The 19494-nt window shown below is 35.0% G+C and overlaps 1 protein-coding gene across 1 annotated transcript in view; it reads left to right on the top strand.

The window, feature by feature from the left end:
• Positions 1 to 19494, top strand: part of DACH2 (dachshund family transcription factor 2) — a 618955-nt gene that overhangs the window by 340243 nt on the left and 259218 nt on the right. Inside the window, exon 3 of the mRNA XM_064360361.1 lies at positions 3134 to 3246. Within this exon, the coding sequence (XP_064216431.1) occupies positions 3134 to 3246 (113 nt within the window). The remainder of the gene's footprint in view (positions 1 to 3133; positions 3247 to 19494) is intronic.

Raw genomic sequence — 19494 nt, 5'->3', positions numbered from 1 at the left:
ACAAAGAAATCTGAATGTGATTTTTGATCACTGATAAATGTAAACAATTTTGGAAGCAGGTATCATACAACCATACTCATTAAAGGATCAATCAGAAATTTTAAATGACAGGGCAAACACATATCTCTATAACTAGACCACAAGCCCCTAAAAGGCAAAACCTAGTCTAGGTTCTCACACTATATCAATGAAAAAGATCAAACCAAAACCCTTGCCCTTATTGAGGTTACATTTTGCCCCCTGTGTCGCTGATACCTAGCATTATACCACACACACGCTAAATGGGTACCTAGTGCATGTTTGTTTACTAGATGACTGAATAAGTGACATTGTTACTGCATATGTGTGACTGCAGGGGCCTTTAGTCCTTAAGCAGATCTTGAAGCCTGTAGGGCTTTTAAGACAGTGGCATCTATCCATAGCCTTCTTTACCTTATACATAGTCAAATTTGAGTAGATCATATAGGAAGCTCCTATAGTTATTGTGGCGTTCAAGATTTTAAAAAATAATTATGTTATGATTAAATGATGAAACTGGTTCTCTGTTCCTGTGGTCAAAGAACAGCTCACACAACAGGTGAGTTGAGTAATTGAAGGAATATTTGAAAACTGTACCAACAGTGAAAGAATATTTCCTATGTATATTAAGTAATTGTTTTGATTAACATTTTACTGGACCTTACTGTCTGCTGGAAACCATGAGAATTGCTTAGGATACAGTAACAAACAAAACCAGACATGTATGCTGCCTTCATGGAGCTTAGATTCTAGTTGGGGAGATTAGCTGAGCTATTAAATTAATTAGTATTAATTAAATTAGCTGCGCTCTTTAGTAAGTTTGAATATTTTATGGGGTTCTTTGCCTTGTGCCATAACAACTTACCTTTACAGTGTACATGAGTGATATATTGGCAAAGCCATTTGGGTGGGAACTTTTAAAAAAGGCTTGTTTTATTTTACAGACTACAAATAACTAGACCACAAGCTCCTCAAAGGCAAAACGTGTTCTAGATTCTCACAATATATCACAATTGATCATACCACCAACATAAAATTATGAACTGAGATGAATGTTAGGATGGAGAATATGGTCCTCCTGGAGTTCATAACATATGGAATAGACAGTACAAAGCCATTTGTGAAATAAGTTGTGAAACCAATTTTTTAAAAATCTTCACATTTAAGGCAAAACCACTAGACTAAGAGGCCTCTAATGCTTCCCAAGCCTGGGTCAGTTAATTGAAAAAGAGTTGCTTCAGATAGTGAGAACTGACCAAAAAATTTGGAACAGACTAGTTAAATCTTGTAACTTTCCAAGTGTACTGTTAACTGCTCGCAGTCATATGGCTCATCACTTGGAAGTAGAGGGAGCATCAGGCTGCTTAGTTCTGGAGGCAGCCTGTCTGAAAGTCTTCATGAAAATGGAGATAGCACTGAAATGTTTACAGTGGAAAAATACAAAGAGTAATCGGGTGTGTTTAAATAAAGTTAGTAGGCTTGAGTTCTGACAAATGGAAGGACACAATAAAGCGTTTAGACAGTATAGATTTGGTGAAGTTTATTCAATAAAATAATGTGCCTTTCTCTGATGACTGGATATACTCTGATGAACATTTTTCAGTGATATTGGGATCCTTTAGGACATTCGAAATAAATAGGATATTTCTGTTTTTAGCATTCCTTAAAAGAGTCAGAAAGCCGTAAAATAGGGAAAAGGTAAACGGTAAAACACTGAATTAAAGAAAATAAATTATGGCCCAGAATCAAGTAGAAAGGAGAGGAGAGTCCATTTATAAAATAGAAACATTAAATGAGAGAAACAGAATCTTTTGTGCTAGATTGATATATGATATTGATGTACAACGGAGGAAAATAACAGTAGTGCAGTGTATGAAAAATGAACTGGGTAATGATACCTCCATGTAAGGTTGCTAGAAGTTGTTTTTTATTTAAAAGCAGAGTTTGTCTTACATTGATGGAGCATTTTGCTACCGCAAAGTTGATAGAGTGGGGTTCAACCTAAATTTCTTTGTAAACTAAAAGTCATTTTGGGGTATGTTCTCTCTTTGAACCTCATATATTTTTTCTGCTAAAGTTATTTAATATAGTATTTTGCAATATTTTGTCAAAACTCATATCATTCAGCTTTGTGAAATGCATTTCTACTAAAAGGCAACAGCAATATCTTAGGCAATGTTAGAAAGTAATATTTCAAATATATTGGGTGACTTGAGAATAACTTGATCCTAATGTTCTATGACTTACAAGTCTGTCATGTAGTGACAGCTTTAAAATGATATTTTTGTACACTAACTCTATTAGGGTACAAGATGGAGGCAACAGATACTGATTTATTATTTCATTATTTTATGAATTAGCATTTGCAATTAGAATTTCTGAACTGCTCATGGGTGAGGAATGTACAAATGCAGTGGGTTAGGTTAATGTTATAAGTTTAGCATCAACTCATTTGTTAAAAACACCAATCCATCTGAGAGAAAAGACAGCCTAGATTGCAAAGGTGGCAGGTTTGTTAGTATAGCCACTCCAAGACAGGGCAGTGCTGGTTATACAGCTGGGTTTAAAAAATACCTAGGAAAAAAAAAAACCTACTGAGGGTGGTAATCCTTTGTTCCTCATGGGCTCCCAGCAGCTGTGGAAATGCTAATAAACATCAGCTTCTATTCTACATCTCTCAGCTGTTTACCATTCACCTCTAGCATGCTGGGAAGAGACTTAATCACTTCACATTTTATATGATCTTAATTCTGTGAGTCACGGTCTCAGCTCTCAGAAGCATTTATTAATACTTCAGATCAAGTGTAGCTTTAAAAGCAGTGGTATCTTAGGATTTCTGACACAACAGGTGAGCTGCACTGCAAAGTGCTGGCCTCTAAATGGAATCTAAACTAAAATTGATCCCTTATGGGGCTAATGTTTGCCTTAACTCTGTTGGGAAATTGAGAGGAAAGGAAAGAATTGGTCTCTTAATAATCCACAAAAATAGTCTTTAATGGAAAATTCTACCACTTTTGGCAATTAAACAAGATTTAAAAGGTAAATGTTGCAAGTGATGGTATTCTCAGAAAGACTACATTTTTAACCTTGTCTATATTTGTCTGTTTTTCAACAGTTCAAGACCTGGCAGGCCCCCTAAGCGTTCTTTGGGAGTGTTGCAGGAAAATGCCCGCCTTCTGCCCCATGCAGTCCCAGGCCTCTTATCGCCAGGACTTATCACTCCGACAGGTAATAAAATCCATCTGATCATCAGCCATGTCTCTTGGTACTGCCAAGCATTTGAAATAAACCAATATTGATCTAAGTGCCTTGTCCTTCAGAGCTTTTCAAGCTCTATTAGAGGTTACATTATTGAATTTTTTGAGTGTACATGAAAACAAGTTTTGTTACTTGAGCGACAAGTCAAATGGAGGTGATTTAAAAATTGTCATATTCTTGCAGAAAATCCCTTTAAAGGTCTTATTGTCTGTATACGTTTGTGTGCTGGGGGAAGGAATGGAGGCACTGGCTCAAACAGCATCATCTCAAAGTCTCCCATGGGGTGCAGCACTCCTGCATACTTAGACTTAGGTCTCAGTAATGTTCTTTTATTTTCCAGGGGTTCTGGGCATCCATATATGTTGTCCAAGTTATTACTCTAGCTTAAAAAGTAGACCTAAAATGCATCCTTGGTATGGGAGTCTTAGGATTAAAAAAGAAGGTGCAGGTGGTCATTGTCCTGAATGATGTCATAGTGCTTTGAATTGAACACTGTGAAAAACTGGTAAAATTCCAGTGTCATAAATTAACATTGAACTTTGTTGAGTCCCTAAAAAAGTAGCTAAGCATATACAAAAACACTTAAAAATAAGTTCAATGTTTCTATAATTGAATCTTTAAAAATCATTAAAGCTATTACATCATAGAAAATGAATTTAATGACAATGAGATCTTTATATACAATGATATGAACACTAATAAAGCATCTGTTGTGTTCTAGATACTCATTCCTAGGCATTGTAAAATATAAGAGTAGTGGTCCTTGCCGCACTATAACTGGGTAGAACAGAATGTAAACTAGTAATTACATTGAAGTGTGATAGAGGCCACAGTACAAGTACATACAAGGTGCTATGACATCCCATAAGTGGAAGCAGCTATATCAATTTGGTAAGTTGGGTAATGCTCAATTAGATGGAAACTTTGAAGCTGTATTTTGTAGGCTGAGCACTGGACAGATGGAGAATCAGAGGAAGAGTATTCCAGGCAGATAGAAGAGTACAGGTAGAAGAGCAGAGATTGAAGGTAGAAGGCTTATAGGCAATGTGGTTGGAATAGAAAGGGAGGGAAAAGCCAGCTTGTGAAACCAGTTTTTGACTTACCATGTTAAGCAGTTTAAGTTTCCAAAGTGTCTTTCAGGACTTCCCTTACTGGCTGACATGGAAGTGGGAAAGTACTTCCATACTCCACACTTCTACCTCAGTTAGAATTTTATATGTTGTCCTTCACATATGATTTTGTTTTGTTTTGTTTTGTTTTGTTTTTGAAGAAACTTCTATAGGTAAAAGGAGCCTCTGCTAAGGAACTGAGTAAATGTTCTGAAAACAATTGCCTGGAGGGTAGATAGCGATGAAGGTAATGAAATGAAGGAATGTCAGTTGCTGCAGTTCAAAGGAGAAATACTGAGGGTCTGAAGGGAAATTCGGCAGAATGGAGAAAAGGTTCTGAGTGCTTCAGTAATTAGAGTTAATCACAGTAGGTAATTGATTAAATGTAGAGGGTAAGGTGGTGGTCTAGGATGATTCATTCTAGCTTGGGTGATAGGCTGGATGATGGTATAATTAACTCAGATAGAAAACTTGAGAAGACACTCAGACTTTGAGGGGGAAGCTAATGAATTTTTTACTTTAAATATTTATAAACAAATTATGATATAAGAGAGTAGCCCTGCACATATAAATGAAGATAGAAGGGATAACAGCATTGGAAATATATCTTGGTATTCAATAAATGATCATGTATTTCTTGCCTCCTGAAATACATTCCTAGAGCCTAGAAAGAGTACCATGTAAGTAATAAAATCTCTGTCCTGGTTTTGTGGGAATGTATAGATGAAGTAAAAAAAGGATTTTAAAAGTGCCTTGAAGCTAAATCATTTTGAGTAAACATTTGTAGGTTCTTTGTTGAGGAAAAGCTCTAATATGTATTAAGTTCCTTTTATGTACAAGCCATCGGTGCTAAGTGTCTTATATACACTTCATTTAATCTTCATAGTAGCCTTATGGACAATGTCTTCATTTTTAAAGTAAACAATCTGTAGCTCAGTGAGTTTAAATTATTTACCTAAGATCACAAAGCAAGTGAGTGGCTGAGCTGAGTTTCTTTTTCAAATTTTATTCATTTTTGTCATACATATTCTTTCATCATCCAAGTATTAGACTCAGTACCCAATAGTAATCTTTTCTGCTCCTCTTCCTCCTGCCCCTTCTGAAGTAGACCCTAGTATCTGTTGTTTCTTTCCCTGTGTTTGTAAGTTCTTATTATTTAGCTCCCACTTATAAGTGAGAATATGCGGTATTTGGTTTTCTATTCCTGCATTAGTTTGTTAAGCATAATAGTCTTCAGCTCCATCCATGTTCCTACAAAATACATGATCTCATTCTTTTTTCTGACTGCATAGTAGTCCATGGTCTATATGTACCATATTTTCTTTATCCAATCTGTCATTGATGGGTGGTTAGGTTGATTCTGTGTCTTTGCTATTGTTAATAGTGCTGCAATGAACATTTATGTGCATGTTTCTTTATCATAGAATAATATATCTTCCTCAGGGTATATATACCCAATAATAGGATTGTTGGGTAGTAGTTCTGCTTTTAACTGAGGAATTGCCATACTGCTTTTGACGATGGTTGAACTAATTGACATTCCCACAAACAGTGTATAAATGTTCCCTTTTCTCTGCAAACTCATCAGCATGTTACTTTTTGACTTTTTAGTAATAGCCATTCTGATTGATGTGAGATAGTATTTCATCATGGTTTTGATTTATGATAAATCTAATGATCACAAAATCTAATGATACCATAAAATGTAATGATCAGTGATATTTAGCTTTTCTTCCTATGCTTGTTGGCTGCATGTATATCTCCATTTGAAAAGTGTCTGTTCATGTCCTTTGCCCACTTTTTAATGGGGTTGCTTGTTTTTCTCTGGTAAATTTGTTTAAGTTTCTTACAGATGCTGGATACTAGACCTTTGTCCGATGCATAGTTTACAAATATTTTCTTCCATTTTGTAGGTTGTCTGTTTACTCTGTTGATAGTTTCTTTTGCTCTGCAGAAGCCCTTCAGTTTAATTAGATCCCACTTGTCAATATTTGCTTTGGTTGTGATTGCTTTTGGTGTCTTTGTCATGAAATCTTTGCCCATTCTTATGTCTAAAATAATATTGCCTGAGTTGTCTTCCAGGGTTTTTATAATTTGGGGTTTTACATTTAAATCTTTAATCCATCTTGAGTTGACTATTGTATATGGTATAAGGAAAGGGTCCAGTTTCAGTCTTCTGCATGTGGCTAGCCAGTTTTCTCAGTACCATTGATTGACTAGAGAATTTTTCCCCTATTGCTTGTCTTTGTCTGCTTTGTTGAAGATCAGATGGTCATAGATGCATAGAGTTATTTCTGGGTGCTTCATTCTGTTCCATTGGTCTGTACATCTGATTTTGTATGAGTACAATGCTGTTTTGATCACTGTAGTGATGTAGTGTGGTTTGAAGTTGGGTAACATGATGCCTCCAGCTTTGTTCTTTGAACTTAGGATTTCCTTGGCTATTCAGGCTCTTTTTTGAGTCCATATAAATTTTAAAATAGGTTTTTCTAGTTCTGTGAAAAATGCCATTGGTAGTTTGATAGGAATAGCATTAAATCTGTAAATTGCTTTGGGCAGCATGACCATTTTAATGTTGTTGATTCTTCCTATCCATGAACATGGGATGTTTTTCAATTTGCTTATATCTTCTCTGATTTCTTTGAGCTGTGTTTTGTAATTCTCATCATAGAGATTTTTCACCTCCCTGCTTAGATGTATTCCTAGGTGCTTTATTATTTTTACGACAATTGTGAATGGGATTGCTTTTCTGATTTGGCTCTCAGTTTGGCTGTTATTGGTGTATAAGAATGCTAGTGAGTTCCGTATATTATTTTTGTATCCTGCAACTTTTCTGAAGTTGTTTATCAGCTAGGAACATGAGGTTTTTTTCATACAGAATCATGTCACCTGCAAACAGAGATATGTTGACTTTTTTTCTTCCTACTGGGATGCCCTTTATTTCTTTTACTTGACCCATTGCTCTGGCCAGGCTTCCAATAATATGCTGAATAGAAGTGTTCAGAAAGGCCATCTTTATCTTGTTCCAGTTTTCAAGAGGAATGCTTTCAGCCTTTGCCCATTCAGTATAATGTTGGCTGTGGGTTTATCATAGATGGCTCTTATTATTTTGAGGTATGTTCCTTTAATGCCTAGTTTATTGAAAGTTTTTAAGATGAAGGTGTGTTCAAGTTTATCAAAAACCTGTTCTGCATCTATTAAAATAACCATGTGGTTTTTGTCTTTAGTTCTGTTTATGTGATGAATCACATCTGTTGATTTGAATATGTTGAACCAACCTTACATCCCCAGGATGAAGCCTACTTGATCTTTCTGAATTCAATTTGCAAGTGTTTTTTCCTGAAATTTTACATCGATGTTCATGAAGGGTATTGGCCCAAAGTTTTCTTTTTTTGTTGTGTCTCTTCCAGGCTTTAGTATCAAGATGATGATGGCTCATAGAATGAGTTAGGGAGGAGTCCCTCCTCTTTAATTTTCTGGAATAGTTTCAGTAGGAATGATACCAGCTCTTCTTTATACATCTAGTAAAATTCAGCTATGGATCCAACAAGTCCCAGGTTTGTTTTGGTTGGGAGGTTATTTATCATGGATTCAATTTTGGAGCATGTTATTCATCTGTTCCCAGAACCAATTTCTTCCTGGTTCAGTCTTGAGAGGGTATATATGTCCAGGAATTTATCCATTTCTTGTTGGTTTTTAAATTTTGTGTGTGTAGAGATGTTCATAGTAGTTTCTGATGGGTGTTTCTATTTCTGTGGTGTCAGTAGTAAAATTCTCATCCTTACTTCTAGTTGAATTTATTTGGATCTTCTCTCTTTTTTCCATATTAGTCTAGCTAGTAGACTATATGTTTTATTAATTATTAAAAAAAAACAACTCCTGGATTTGTTTATCTTTCAAAAGTTTTTTTTTTGTTGTTGTTGTTTCTCTATTACCTTCAGTTCAGCTCTCATTTTTGTTATTTCCTATTTTCTGCTAGCCTTGGGCTTGATTTATTCCTGTGTCTCTAATTATATCAGTTGTGAAGTTAGGTAATTAATTTGAGATCTCTCTAACTTTTTTTATGTTTATGTTTAGTGGTATGAACTTTCCTCTTAGCACTGCCTTAGCTGTGTCCCACAATCTCTGGTATGTTGTGTCTTTGTTCTCTTCATTTTCAAAGGACTTTTTGATTTCTGTCTTAATTTCATTATTTATCCAAAGGTCATACAAGAGCATGTTGCTTAATTCCCATGTAATTGTATGGTTTTGAACCATTTTTTATAATCTTCACTTCTGTTTTTATTGTGCTGTGATCCAAGAGTGTGTTTTGTATGATCCTGGTTCTTATAAAATTTGTTGAGAATTGTTTTATGTCTAATTATGTGGTTGATTTTAGAGTATGTGCCATGTGGTAGTGAGAAGAATGTGTATTCTGTTGTTTTTGGGTGGAGAGTTATGTAAAGGTCTATCAGACCCATTTGGTCCAAAGTTGAAATAAGGTCTTGAGTATCTTTGTTCATTTTCTGCCTCAGTGATTTGCCTAATACTTTCAATGGAGGGTTGAAGTCTCCCACTATTATTGTGTGGAATCTATGTCTCTTTGTAGGTCTCTAAGAGCTTGTTTTATGAATCTGGATGCTCCTGTGTTGAATGCATAGATGTTTAGGATAGTCACGTCTTCTTGTTGAATTGAGCACTTTACCATTATGTAATGCCCTTTTAAAAAATATTTATTGGTCAGAAATCTGTTTTGTCTGAAATTAGGATTGCAACTCCTGCTTTTTTCTGTTTCCCATTTGCTTGGTAGGTTTTTCTCCATCCCTTTATTTTGAGCCTAGCGTGTCATTAATTGTGAGATGGGTATGTTGAAGACAGCATGCCTTTAGGTCTTGGCTTTTATTCAGTTTGCTACTACAAGCCTTTTAAGTGGGGCATTCAGCCTATTTACATTTAAGGCTAATATTGATATGTGTGGATTTGATCCTGTCATTGTGCTATTAGCTTGTTATTATGTAGACTCGTTTGTGTGGTTGCTTTAGGGTGACACTGGTCTGTGTGTTTAAGTGTGTTTTTGTATTAGCTGGCAGTGGTGTTCCTTCTCTTTGCTTAGTGCTCCTTTCAAGATCTTTCGTAAGACAGATCTAGTGGTAAGGAATTCCTTCAACATTTTCTAATCTGAAAAGGATCTTATTTCTCCTTTATTTAGGAAGCTACATTTGGCTGAATATGGAATTATTGTTTAAAAATGTTTTTCTTGAAAAATGTAGAATATAGGCTCCCAATTTCTTTTGACTTATGGGGTTCCAGCCAAGAGGTCCGCTGTTAGGCTGATAGGGTTACCTTTGTAGGTGACCTGCTCTTTCTTTCTAGCTACCTTTACCCTTCTTACTTTCATTATGACCTTGGAAAATCTGACGATTATATGCCTTGGGGATAATCTTGTGTAGAATCTTGCAGTAGTTCTCTCTATTTCCTGAATTTGACTGTTGACCTCTCTAGCAAGTTTGAGGAAGTGTTCATGGATGACATTCTGAAATACGTTTTTCAAGTTACTCATACTGTCATACTCCTTGTATTGAAGCTTTGTTTTACTTTTGGCAACTTGACTTTACCACCAAGAGAGCCATTGAGATAAAAATCCTCAGTTTTTAGTTCTTTGCTTGTGCTTAGGATGGGATTATAAAGCTAGACAAGACATTGAGTGAGGAAAGGCATGAGCACATTTGTTAAAGATGCAGACAGTTAAAAAAATTAATCAAGGGAAGGTGGAGGAATCTGCAGAGCTCTACAGAAGTTCCTTTCTTTAGTTTATATAAATTTATTTTGTATGCCCAACAATATCTTACTCACCTACATTCAAATGTGTGGAGGAAAAGTAAAATTGTTCGTCTTTTTTCCTCAAGCGGTTGCATGTAAAAAAATGCCAGTGAAAAGGGTTAGAAATGCTTCAGGCATCATTCTCATCAATCTTAGATTTATTTCAGAATACTTCTTCAATTTATATAGCTTGACATGTAAATCATCAAGGATGCAGTATAATATTAGGTGTGCCATAGTGCTTTATTTGCATACTGTAAAGATAAAATCTTCTATTTTTATCTGATTTTATTTTCTTCTGTAATGTGTATTTTTTGTTTTAATTTCAGACATTTATTTTCTTTTTGGTTATATTTTTCTGACATAAGGAAACCTGATATATTTAAACTCCACTAGTTCAAAATTTGTGATAATTCAGACACTGTATATGCCAAAGTCTCTGGTATTAGTAAAAATATCTTATTTAGCAAATTAGATGTATAAACAATAATATATGTGTGTATGAATCTGTGCAAGATTGTAGTATTGTTAAAATATTTTGGGATTATTTAGGTAACTGAAATCACTTTAGTAAGATCTGTTATACAAGTAATCAACATACTAATTAATACTAATTAATCTTTATTCACTAAGAATGGCCCTTAGGATCTATTCTTGATAATATTGTCAGATATGCATTTAGATCTTATATCTATATAACTATAGACACATATAGTATTGAAATAGATTTAGAGCTATATATGCATTCATTCTTTCATTTAACATTTATTTATTGAACATCTGCTCTGCACCAAACAATATAAGAATACATTATAACACTAAAATAAAATTTATTCTGAGTTAGAGTTTTTCCAAATTCTACCTAGCCTTTCCCTAGCTGTTCCAAAATGATGACATTAGACTGCATGTTGCTTTTATATATTTGAACTACTGATATTCTCATCTTATATATTTCTATCTCTATTTCTATCATATAATCAATAGCTCAGTTCCTTGATAGCCCATTCTTATATAAGTATCCTATTTTCTAATCTTTTCTGTAAAATCTTTTGGGATACACAGGGAGAAAAGAAGAGGGAATATTATATACATCCTTCTCTGTATCTCTGCAGAAGTGCTAATATCCCTGGATCACACTGACTGGATGTATTTGTTGTTTGTGCCTTTGAATTTCCCAGAAGATGATGGCTTCCCTTTCCTCAGCTTATGAAGCATTTCTAATAGACAGATGTGAAATTTGGCCTGAGAGAGATTTAAAGTGACAGCTTACAAGGAAGTAATAAAGTGCCTCAGAAGAAATTTCTGTAGTGTTCATTCCTTAAAAGATTCTTAAGCTGGTTTGATTATTCTAGCTATATCATGGCAAAAAAATTTTTAAGACTGTCAGATGCCATTCAAGTCTGGGTAACTGAGCCTATGAAGATTCAGTTCAACAATAGTACCTACAACACTCAACTCAGGATTAACAAAGTCAGAGTAGAATTTTACCTAGTGTTGGCAGTGTGAATTCAATCTCATAGTATGATATAAGGCCAATTAGCTTCATTGCGTAATTGGTATCAGCGTCCCTCTCTTTTAATGATGCATTTCAAATTTTCATTCATTTAGTTTGTATGCTAAGAAGTGGTCATAAAGAGATGTCCTAGGACATTCTCAGTGGAAAAAAAAAAAAAAAGATCAAGTCCTCATTCTAGAAAACATATTAACCTTTTTGATGGTTTTCTTAAAACAAATATATTTTTCCCTTTTTTTTTTTTTTTTTTTTGCAGTAACAAAGAGTTTGACACAAGGACAGCCACACAGTAGATGGTTATTACTCAAATCAGTCACTAGAGGCTTGTAGGTTAGGATTTTTTGGATGATTTGGTGGGCAGGGGACTAAAGAATGGATGCTGCTGATTGGTTGAGTAATAAAATTATAGGGGTGTGGAAAATGGTTCTCATGTGCTGAGCCTGCCTCTGGATGGGATGACAGGACAAGTTGAATCCTGAGTCACGGATCTGGTTGGAATCAGGCTGAAAAAAATCTCAGAAAACCAACCTTAGATTCTACTATAGTGATGTTATTTATAGGAACAATTGGGGAAGTCACAAATGTTATGACTTCAGGCCACATGTCTTCTGAGCAGTATTGGGTTAGAAAAACTACACCTTGTAGTATAGTTTGAAGTCAGGTAACGTGATGCCTCCAGCTTTGTTCTTTTTGCTTAGAATTGACTTGGCTATGCAGGCTCTCTTTTGGTTCCATATGAAGTTTAAAGCGGTTTTTTCCAGTTCTGTGAAGAAGGTCAAGGGTAGCTTGATGGGGATAGCATTGAATCTATAAATTAATTTGGGCAGTATGGCCATTTTCACAATATTGATTCTTCCTAACCAGGAGCAGAATGTTTTTCCATCTGTTTGTGTCCTCTCTTATTTACTTGAGCAGTGGTTTGTAGTTCTCCTTGAAGAACTCCTTCACATCCTTTGTTAGTTGTATTCCTGGGTTCTTTTTTCTCTTTGTAGCAATTGTGAATGGGAGTTTGCTCATGTTTTGGCTCTCTGTTTGTCTGTTATTGGTGTATAGGAATGCTTGTGATTTCTGCATATTGATTTTGTAACCTGAGACTTTGGTGAAGTTGCTTATCATCTTAAGTAGATTTTGTGCTGAGATGATGTGGTCTTCTAAATATACAATCATGTCATCTGCAAATAGAGATAATTTGACTTCCTCTTTTCCTAATTGAATATCCTTTATTTCTTTTTCTTGCCTGATTGCTCTGGCTAGAACTTCCAATACTATATTGAATAGGAATGGTGAGAGAGGGCATCCTTGTCTAGTGCCAGTTTTCAAAGGGAATGCTTCCAGTTTTTTACTGTTCAGTATGATATTGGCTGTGGGTTTGTCATAAATAGCTTTCATTATTTTGAGATACATTCCATCGACACCTAGTTTATTCAGACTACGCAACAATCCTGCAAGATCTGCACATGTACCAACTTAAAGTACAAAAAAAAAAAAGAAAAACTGCACCTATATTTTCTCAGGCCCCTCCCATAATCCTAATCTTGTTGCCTTACATTAGTTTTACAAAGGCTGTTTCATTCCCAGAACAGGGAGGGGACTAGTTTTAGGGAGGGACTAATATAATCCTTACTTCAAAGTTAAAGTATAAATTCGTCCCAAATTTAGTTTAGCCTGTGCCCAGGAATGACCAAGGACATCTTGGAGGTTAGAAGCAAGATGGAGTCAATTACATCAGATTTTTTTTTACTGTCATAATTTTGCAAAGGCAATTTCAATTTCCTTCTTTCAGTTTCAGCGGTTTAAATCCCCCTCTTTCAGTTTCAGCACACCTCTATCCTGAGTTCTGAGCTAAGGAGATGGGATAAAGCTGATGACTACTGTAACTGCTCCCTGCCGACAGGGGGCGTAGTTGGAGTCCGCATTGCTCCTAGGACGAGAGGAGTGAAAGCATTTAAGCTGTTTTAGAGTGTCTAAAAACATATCTTTTCCTAAGACTACCTTTGGGTTTCTTAAGGGTAATATTGTAAAGTACGCTTCATATCATATAAACAGTATATGGTGTTTTTTTATGTCATTACATTTTCTTTATTTTTTGTGTGCTCACGAAGAACTATTGGCCTGATAAGAGCTAGATTTTGAATTACTATTTCTAATGGAGAGTTTAGACTGACATGCATTTGTAGATTCTCTACTAAAGAAAAGCTTAATATATCAGCTTAATAATTAGAACTTTATTATATTAGTTGAGTCTGGGTTTCCCAAACAGAAATTTTTGTATTAATATGTCTGTCAGTGCTCTTTTTTCTATATGTAGCATATTTATTTTAACTTAAAAATGTCTCCCCCCCAGTTTTTTAGGCTCCTACCAATATTTGTCCTGCATGGCTGGCTCATAGGGCAGAACCCATTGCTTATTTCTGTAGGTGGAGAGGAGAAATTTAAGCCAACTTATACGATATTGGTGATGGTGATGGTGATGGTGATGATGTTGGTAATGATGATGATGACATGTGATAATAATCTCTATAGTGCTTTACAAAACATCCCCACATCTTTAATGTGTGTATATGTATATGCATGTAGCTCTATTTTATAAAGAACTATTTTCAATTCTTTCTCGTTTGATCCTCTCAGCAGTCTTGTGAGGTTAGCATTATTAGCGTTCCTGATTAACAAATGAGTTTATAAGAAGCTCAGTGACTTACCCTAAATCTCAGAGACAATATAGATTACAGCCGGAATTTAAAAGTCTAGGTTTTTTTTAATCTTATCATAAACTCCATACTTTCCCAAATATGCTGAACTATCTCTGACAAAAACAACCAACCAAAAACCCTGGGTATCAAAAATCAAAGCTCTGAAACTTCAGGATCATATTGGAACCACTTAAGTTAAAGGTAAGGGATCAGATGTTTGGTGTTTCAGAAATAGGAAATCCCTGGAATAATCCATCTATTTGTCTGTTGTTGATCATAAAACTTCAATAAAATAAAACACTTTACTTCTCTTTTTTTGCTAATTCTTATAGTAGTTTACGGTGTGGGACAGCTAGTAGGAAAACAGTTGACAATTATTGTTATCATTAGTTGTGGCTATAATTTTTCCTTCTAAGAAGTATGCACAATCTTCTGAATGACTACAACTTACTTTTTGTGTAGAGAAAGGGAACAGTTATAAATGATTTCTTGTGACAATTCCTGAGTGAATTACTTTGATATATATGACTAATGAATTAATATGATTAAGTTAATGAGAAATGCAAGTGTTGCCAAACTCCACTACTCTGAGTGTAATGCTGCTCCACATTTGCAGTTTTAGCTTCCCCCTGTGTTGAGAGCATCACTGATGCCTACACACTGTCATTGTGATAAATGATGTATCCCACAGTGCCCTGCTTTCCATCTGGTCCATCCTCAAACCATCCCCAAATGAGAGCTCTCTTACAAAAATTACATAGTCACAAGCCAGGTCTATTGGATTATAAAAAGACATTTCCATCTCTAGGGCCCATCCTTCAACCACATTTTCCCCATAATACACAAATTACACGAGATAAAATACATAACTTTTCACCTACTACTTGTGTTACTCTTTTAGTGTCTGCTCTTTTTTTCTGGCATGCTTTTATTTTCCAGGGCAGAAAGAGAACATTTATATAGCACAATAAAGGTTTGTATTGTATAATATGCCTGACAAATGATAAGCTGCCTTGTCATGACTTTATTTTATTGGATAGAGTGGATGGTTGTACTAAAATAACCCATTATACCAACGCATGCAGTTTATCAAAAGAGAAGCACATTATTTTATAATGTATACTTCTTAAGCAACATACACTTTATCAATCATCCAAGGGATCCTGCAGAGCAAAATACAGGGTCTATCATTTCCTATTGAAGAATTAAAGACTAATAAAATTTAGTATCTACAAGCATCGCCTACATATTGTCACCAAAACTGAGTAACAAAATGTACTCTTGGCACCATGAACTCACCTTTAAAAAATTGATAGACACTAAGGTAATCTGCCATTTTAATCAACCAAAGGTTGGGGAACAGGGATTGATTACTATGGTTGTAGTGGTGAAAATGTTTTTTTGTGACTTCTTTGCTCCCCTTCTTGCAGTGTATAAACTCGAGATCATGTTTTGAACAATTTTCAGTTTATGTTCAGTGTAAGAGAAATTCTGAGAGTTCTCAAAATGGTAATTTTTAGTTACACATTCATACACATGCCTGAGTCAATGTAGATACTGCCCAAATGTAGAGATTAAAAATGTTATTAATACTTGCTTTGGTTTTCCCAGAGTGCTCTTATTTAACTCTTTTAATGTAAACCTGAAAGTGTCAGGTGAGAATACTTTTTGAAGCACTCTGTTAGATTGGCAGGAGCCTAAAAAATTGGGGGGAGACATTTTTAAGTTAATATAAGTATGCTACATATAGAAAAAAGAGCACTGACAGACATATTAACACAAAAATTTGTTTTCGGGAAACCCAGATTCAGCTAATATAGTAAATAATGTTCTAGCAAGCACTCTGTTTGCTAACTGGGTTAGGAAATCGTACTTTCTACATGAGTAGTAGAAATGAAAATTAGAATTCCCAGACTAAATTACAACATAAAAAGGGACAGTTACACTCTGACTTAATTTTATCTTTTTTTCTGAAATCTCAACAGTAATGATGTTTCCTTTCTCAGTAGTGTTACTTGCATAATCCAGGGACCAACAGAGAAGAAATATATTTTTAATAATATAGAAAACCCTTTCTTCCTTCCACTCTGTTTGACAATACACAAAGTTACATAAACTTCAGTAATAAGAGTAACTGAAGTGGGTCATGGTAGATAGCAATGAATATTAAATTGAAGCGAGGATAAGAAGGGAGGGTGATTTTCTCATATAGAATCCGTATTAAATGAAATGGTCCAATTGATAATAATCAGTTGATAGATGTCTGCCTATCTATAATTATTTCAGAAGACCGAGTAAGGTCTTTGTTAACAATTGCATTCTTTAAAAAATGTTTTCCTGAGATGTTATTGACACGGAATAAGCTGTACATAGAAAGTACAATTTGAGAATTTTGGGCTGATGCACATGTATGAAACCACCAGCACAATCCAAATAGTGAGCGCACTCATTTTCTCAACTTTTCTATTACCACACCCCTTCTTCCCTGTCTGCCTCCCAGGTAACCACTGATCTGTGTTCTTTCACTATACAGCAGTTTATATTTTCCAACGCTCTATAGAAAGAGATTACATAAAGAATGCACTATTTTTTGTCTGATTTCTTTCACTTAGCATAATTTTATTGAGATTCCAAATTGTTGTATATATCAATAGTTCATTCATTTTTATTGCTTAGCAGTAAGTATTCCATGGTATGAATATATCACAATTTTTTTATACATTTCACTCTTTCAGATATTGGGGTTATTTCCCAGTTTTTAGCTATTGTGAATGACACTGCTTGAAGGCTTTATGTACACATTTTATGTGGATATATGTTTTCATTTACCTTGATTAAAAATAGAAATGGAATTGCTGGGTTGTATGGTGAGTGTATATATACGTGTATAGCAAACTTTAAAACTGTTTTCCAAAGTCGTGTCATTTTGCCTTCCCATCAGCTGTGTGTGGTTGTTCATATCATTGCCAACACTTACTGTAACCAGTCTTCGAAATATATTTTCAACAATATGTCCCACCTGAATTCTAACATTTCACCAACATACTGTCTGCTGTCTTGAAGTATATTTTTGAAGTAAAGTAAGTCATACTTTGTTTGATCATGACTTAGTATAAATTTGTATCTATTTCTGCTTAAGTACGGGTTTATAGTCTAGGAGGAATACAAATTGAGGACCAGAGTAAAGGGCATATTATTTGGGGAGGATCAGTAGTTTCGCATTTTACATCATCATGGAACTTGGCATTTTGAAGAGGAACTAAAAGAGCAGGAGAGAGTAGCATAGAAAATGTGGAAAGGTGACCCAAACAAAGTCTTACTACTTTTCAGTTTTGCCTAGAGTCAGTCTAATGTAGAAAACAAATATTTGCAAACTTTTACTATTTATGATTTTGTTATTTTCACACAGTTGGCTTTTTGATCTGGATCACACTTAAAGCTAAAAAAGATATCCTTTGGAAGGAAAAACCAATTTCCTGCAAGGCTAAAGAAGAAAAATAATTTTCCTTGTATCTGTGGTAAGAGCAATATGAAAAAAGCATAATTTTTGGGCTTAGGGTACTTTGGCCACAAGAGATAAAAGACTCATGATTAGTTTCAAAGGAAAAACTCTCAAGATATTACAACTCATTGTAAAAGTATGAGTTGAATTCTAAGCTTAATTAAACTAATTAGGTAAATGGATAAATAAATGGGAAGATATATTACCCTTAATATGTCTGAAATGTGTGATATTTTGTTACAGTATTAATATAAAATTTCAGTTTGAAGTCAAAGTTTCTGACATATATTTTAATGAAGAATATGATTTATAGAAGTAAATCCTTTTATCTTCAGAGTATAACCACTATGCTTCATACTTTTTAAAAATTGGGACCCAAGCTGATATTTTGTTTCTGTAGACAATTCCTTTCAATTTTTTAATATATTACACTTGTACATATTTATGAAGTACATGTGAAATGTTATTACATGTGTAGAATATGTAATGACCAAGTCAAGGTGTTCAAGGTATCCATCACCCAAGTGTTTATCATTTCTATGTGTTGGGTACATTTCAGGTCCTATCTTGTAGCTATTTTGAAAAATTCAATACACTAGTGTTAACTACACTCACATAGTCACTTTATTATGCTATTGAACATTAGAATTTATTCCTTTTGTTCTTTGTTTTTTGAGGAAAGGTCTTTCTTTGTGACACAGGCTGCAGTACAGTGGCATGATCATAGCTCACTGCAACCTGGAATGTCTGGGCTCAAGTGATCTTCTTACCTTGCCTCCGGAGTAGCTAGGACTAGAGGCACACACCATTACACTTGGCTAAATTTTTAAATTCTTTGTAGAGACTGGGTCTCAGTGTATTTTTCTTGCTGGTCTCGAACTCCTGGCCTCAAGTGGTCCTCCTGCCTCAGCCTCCCAAAGTGCTGGGATTATAGATGTGAGCCATTGCACCTGGCCTTAGAACTTATTCTATCAAACTGTATGATTCTACCTGTTAACCAACCTCTCTTCACCCACCCCGCCAATACTCATACCCCATTCCCAGTCTCTGGTATCTATCATTCCACTCTCTACCCCCATATGATCAACTTTTTTAGTTCCCTCATGTGAGTGAGAACATGTGATGTTTCTCTTTCTGTGCCTAGCTTATCTCCCTTAACATAATGACCTCCATTTCCATCCATGTTTCTGCAGATGACATTATTTCATTTTTCTGTATGGTGAAATAGTATTCCATTGTGCGCGCGCGCACACACACACACACACACACATAATCACATTTTCTTTACCTATTTATATACTGAGATTGTTTTAGGCCAAAAATATCTATTGACTGTTTTGTGAAAGATAACTAAAGTGAACAAGGGCATAGAGAAGCTTGCATATGAAGCATATTAGCCCATTCATGGCATGTACTGAGTGATTAAAGACCTATGTACTAATTTACAAAATATGAAATAATATCTCAAAGATCATAGGAGGAAATTGGAGTAATACTTGAAAATGTTTATAGGCTGAAAGGAAGAGGGAAATGTAGATTTTCTGTTGATATTGTTTGGCTCTGTGTCCCCTCCCAGATCTCATGGCAAAGTGTAATCCTCATGTG

Source organism: Aotus nancymaae, unplaced genomic scaffold (assembly GCF_030222135.1).
Source record: "Aotus nancymaae isolate 86718 unplaced genomic scaffold, 86718_ANA_hifiasm-v0.15.2.pri h1tg000004l, whole genome shotgun sequence".
Lineage (NCBI taxonomy): Eukaryota > Metazoa > Chordata > Mammalia > Primates > Aotidae > Aotus > Aotus nancymaae.
Note: the sequence above shows the minus strand (reverse complement) of the source record. Positions and strands in the feature narration are given on the sequence as shown.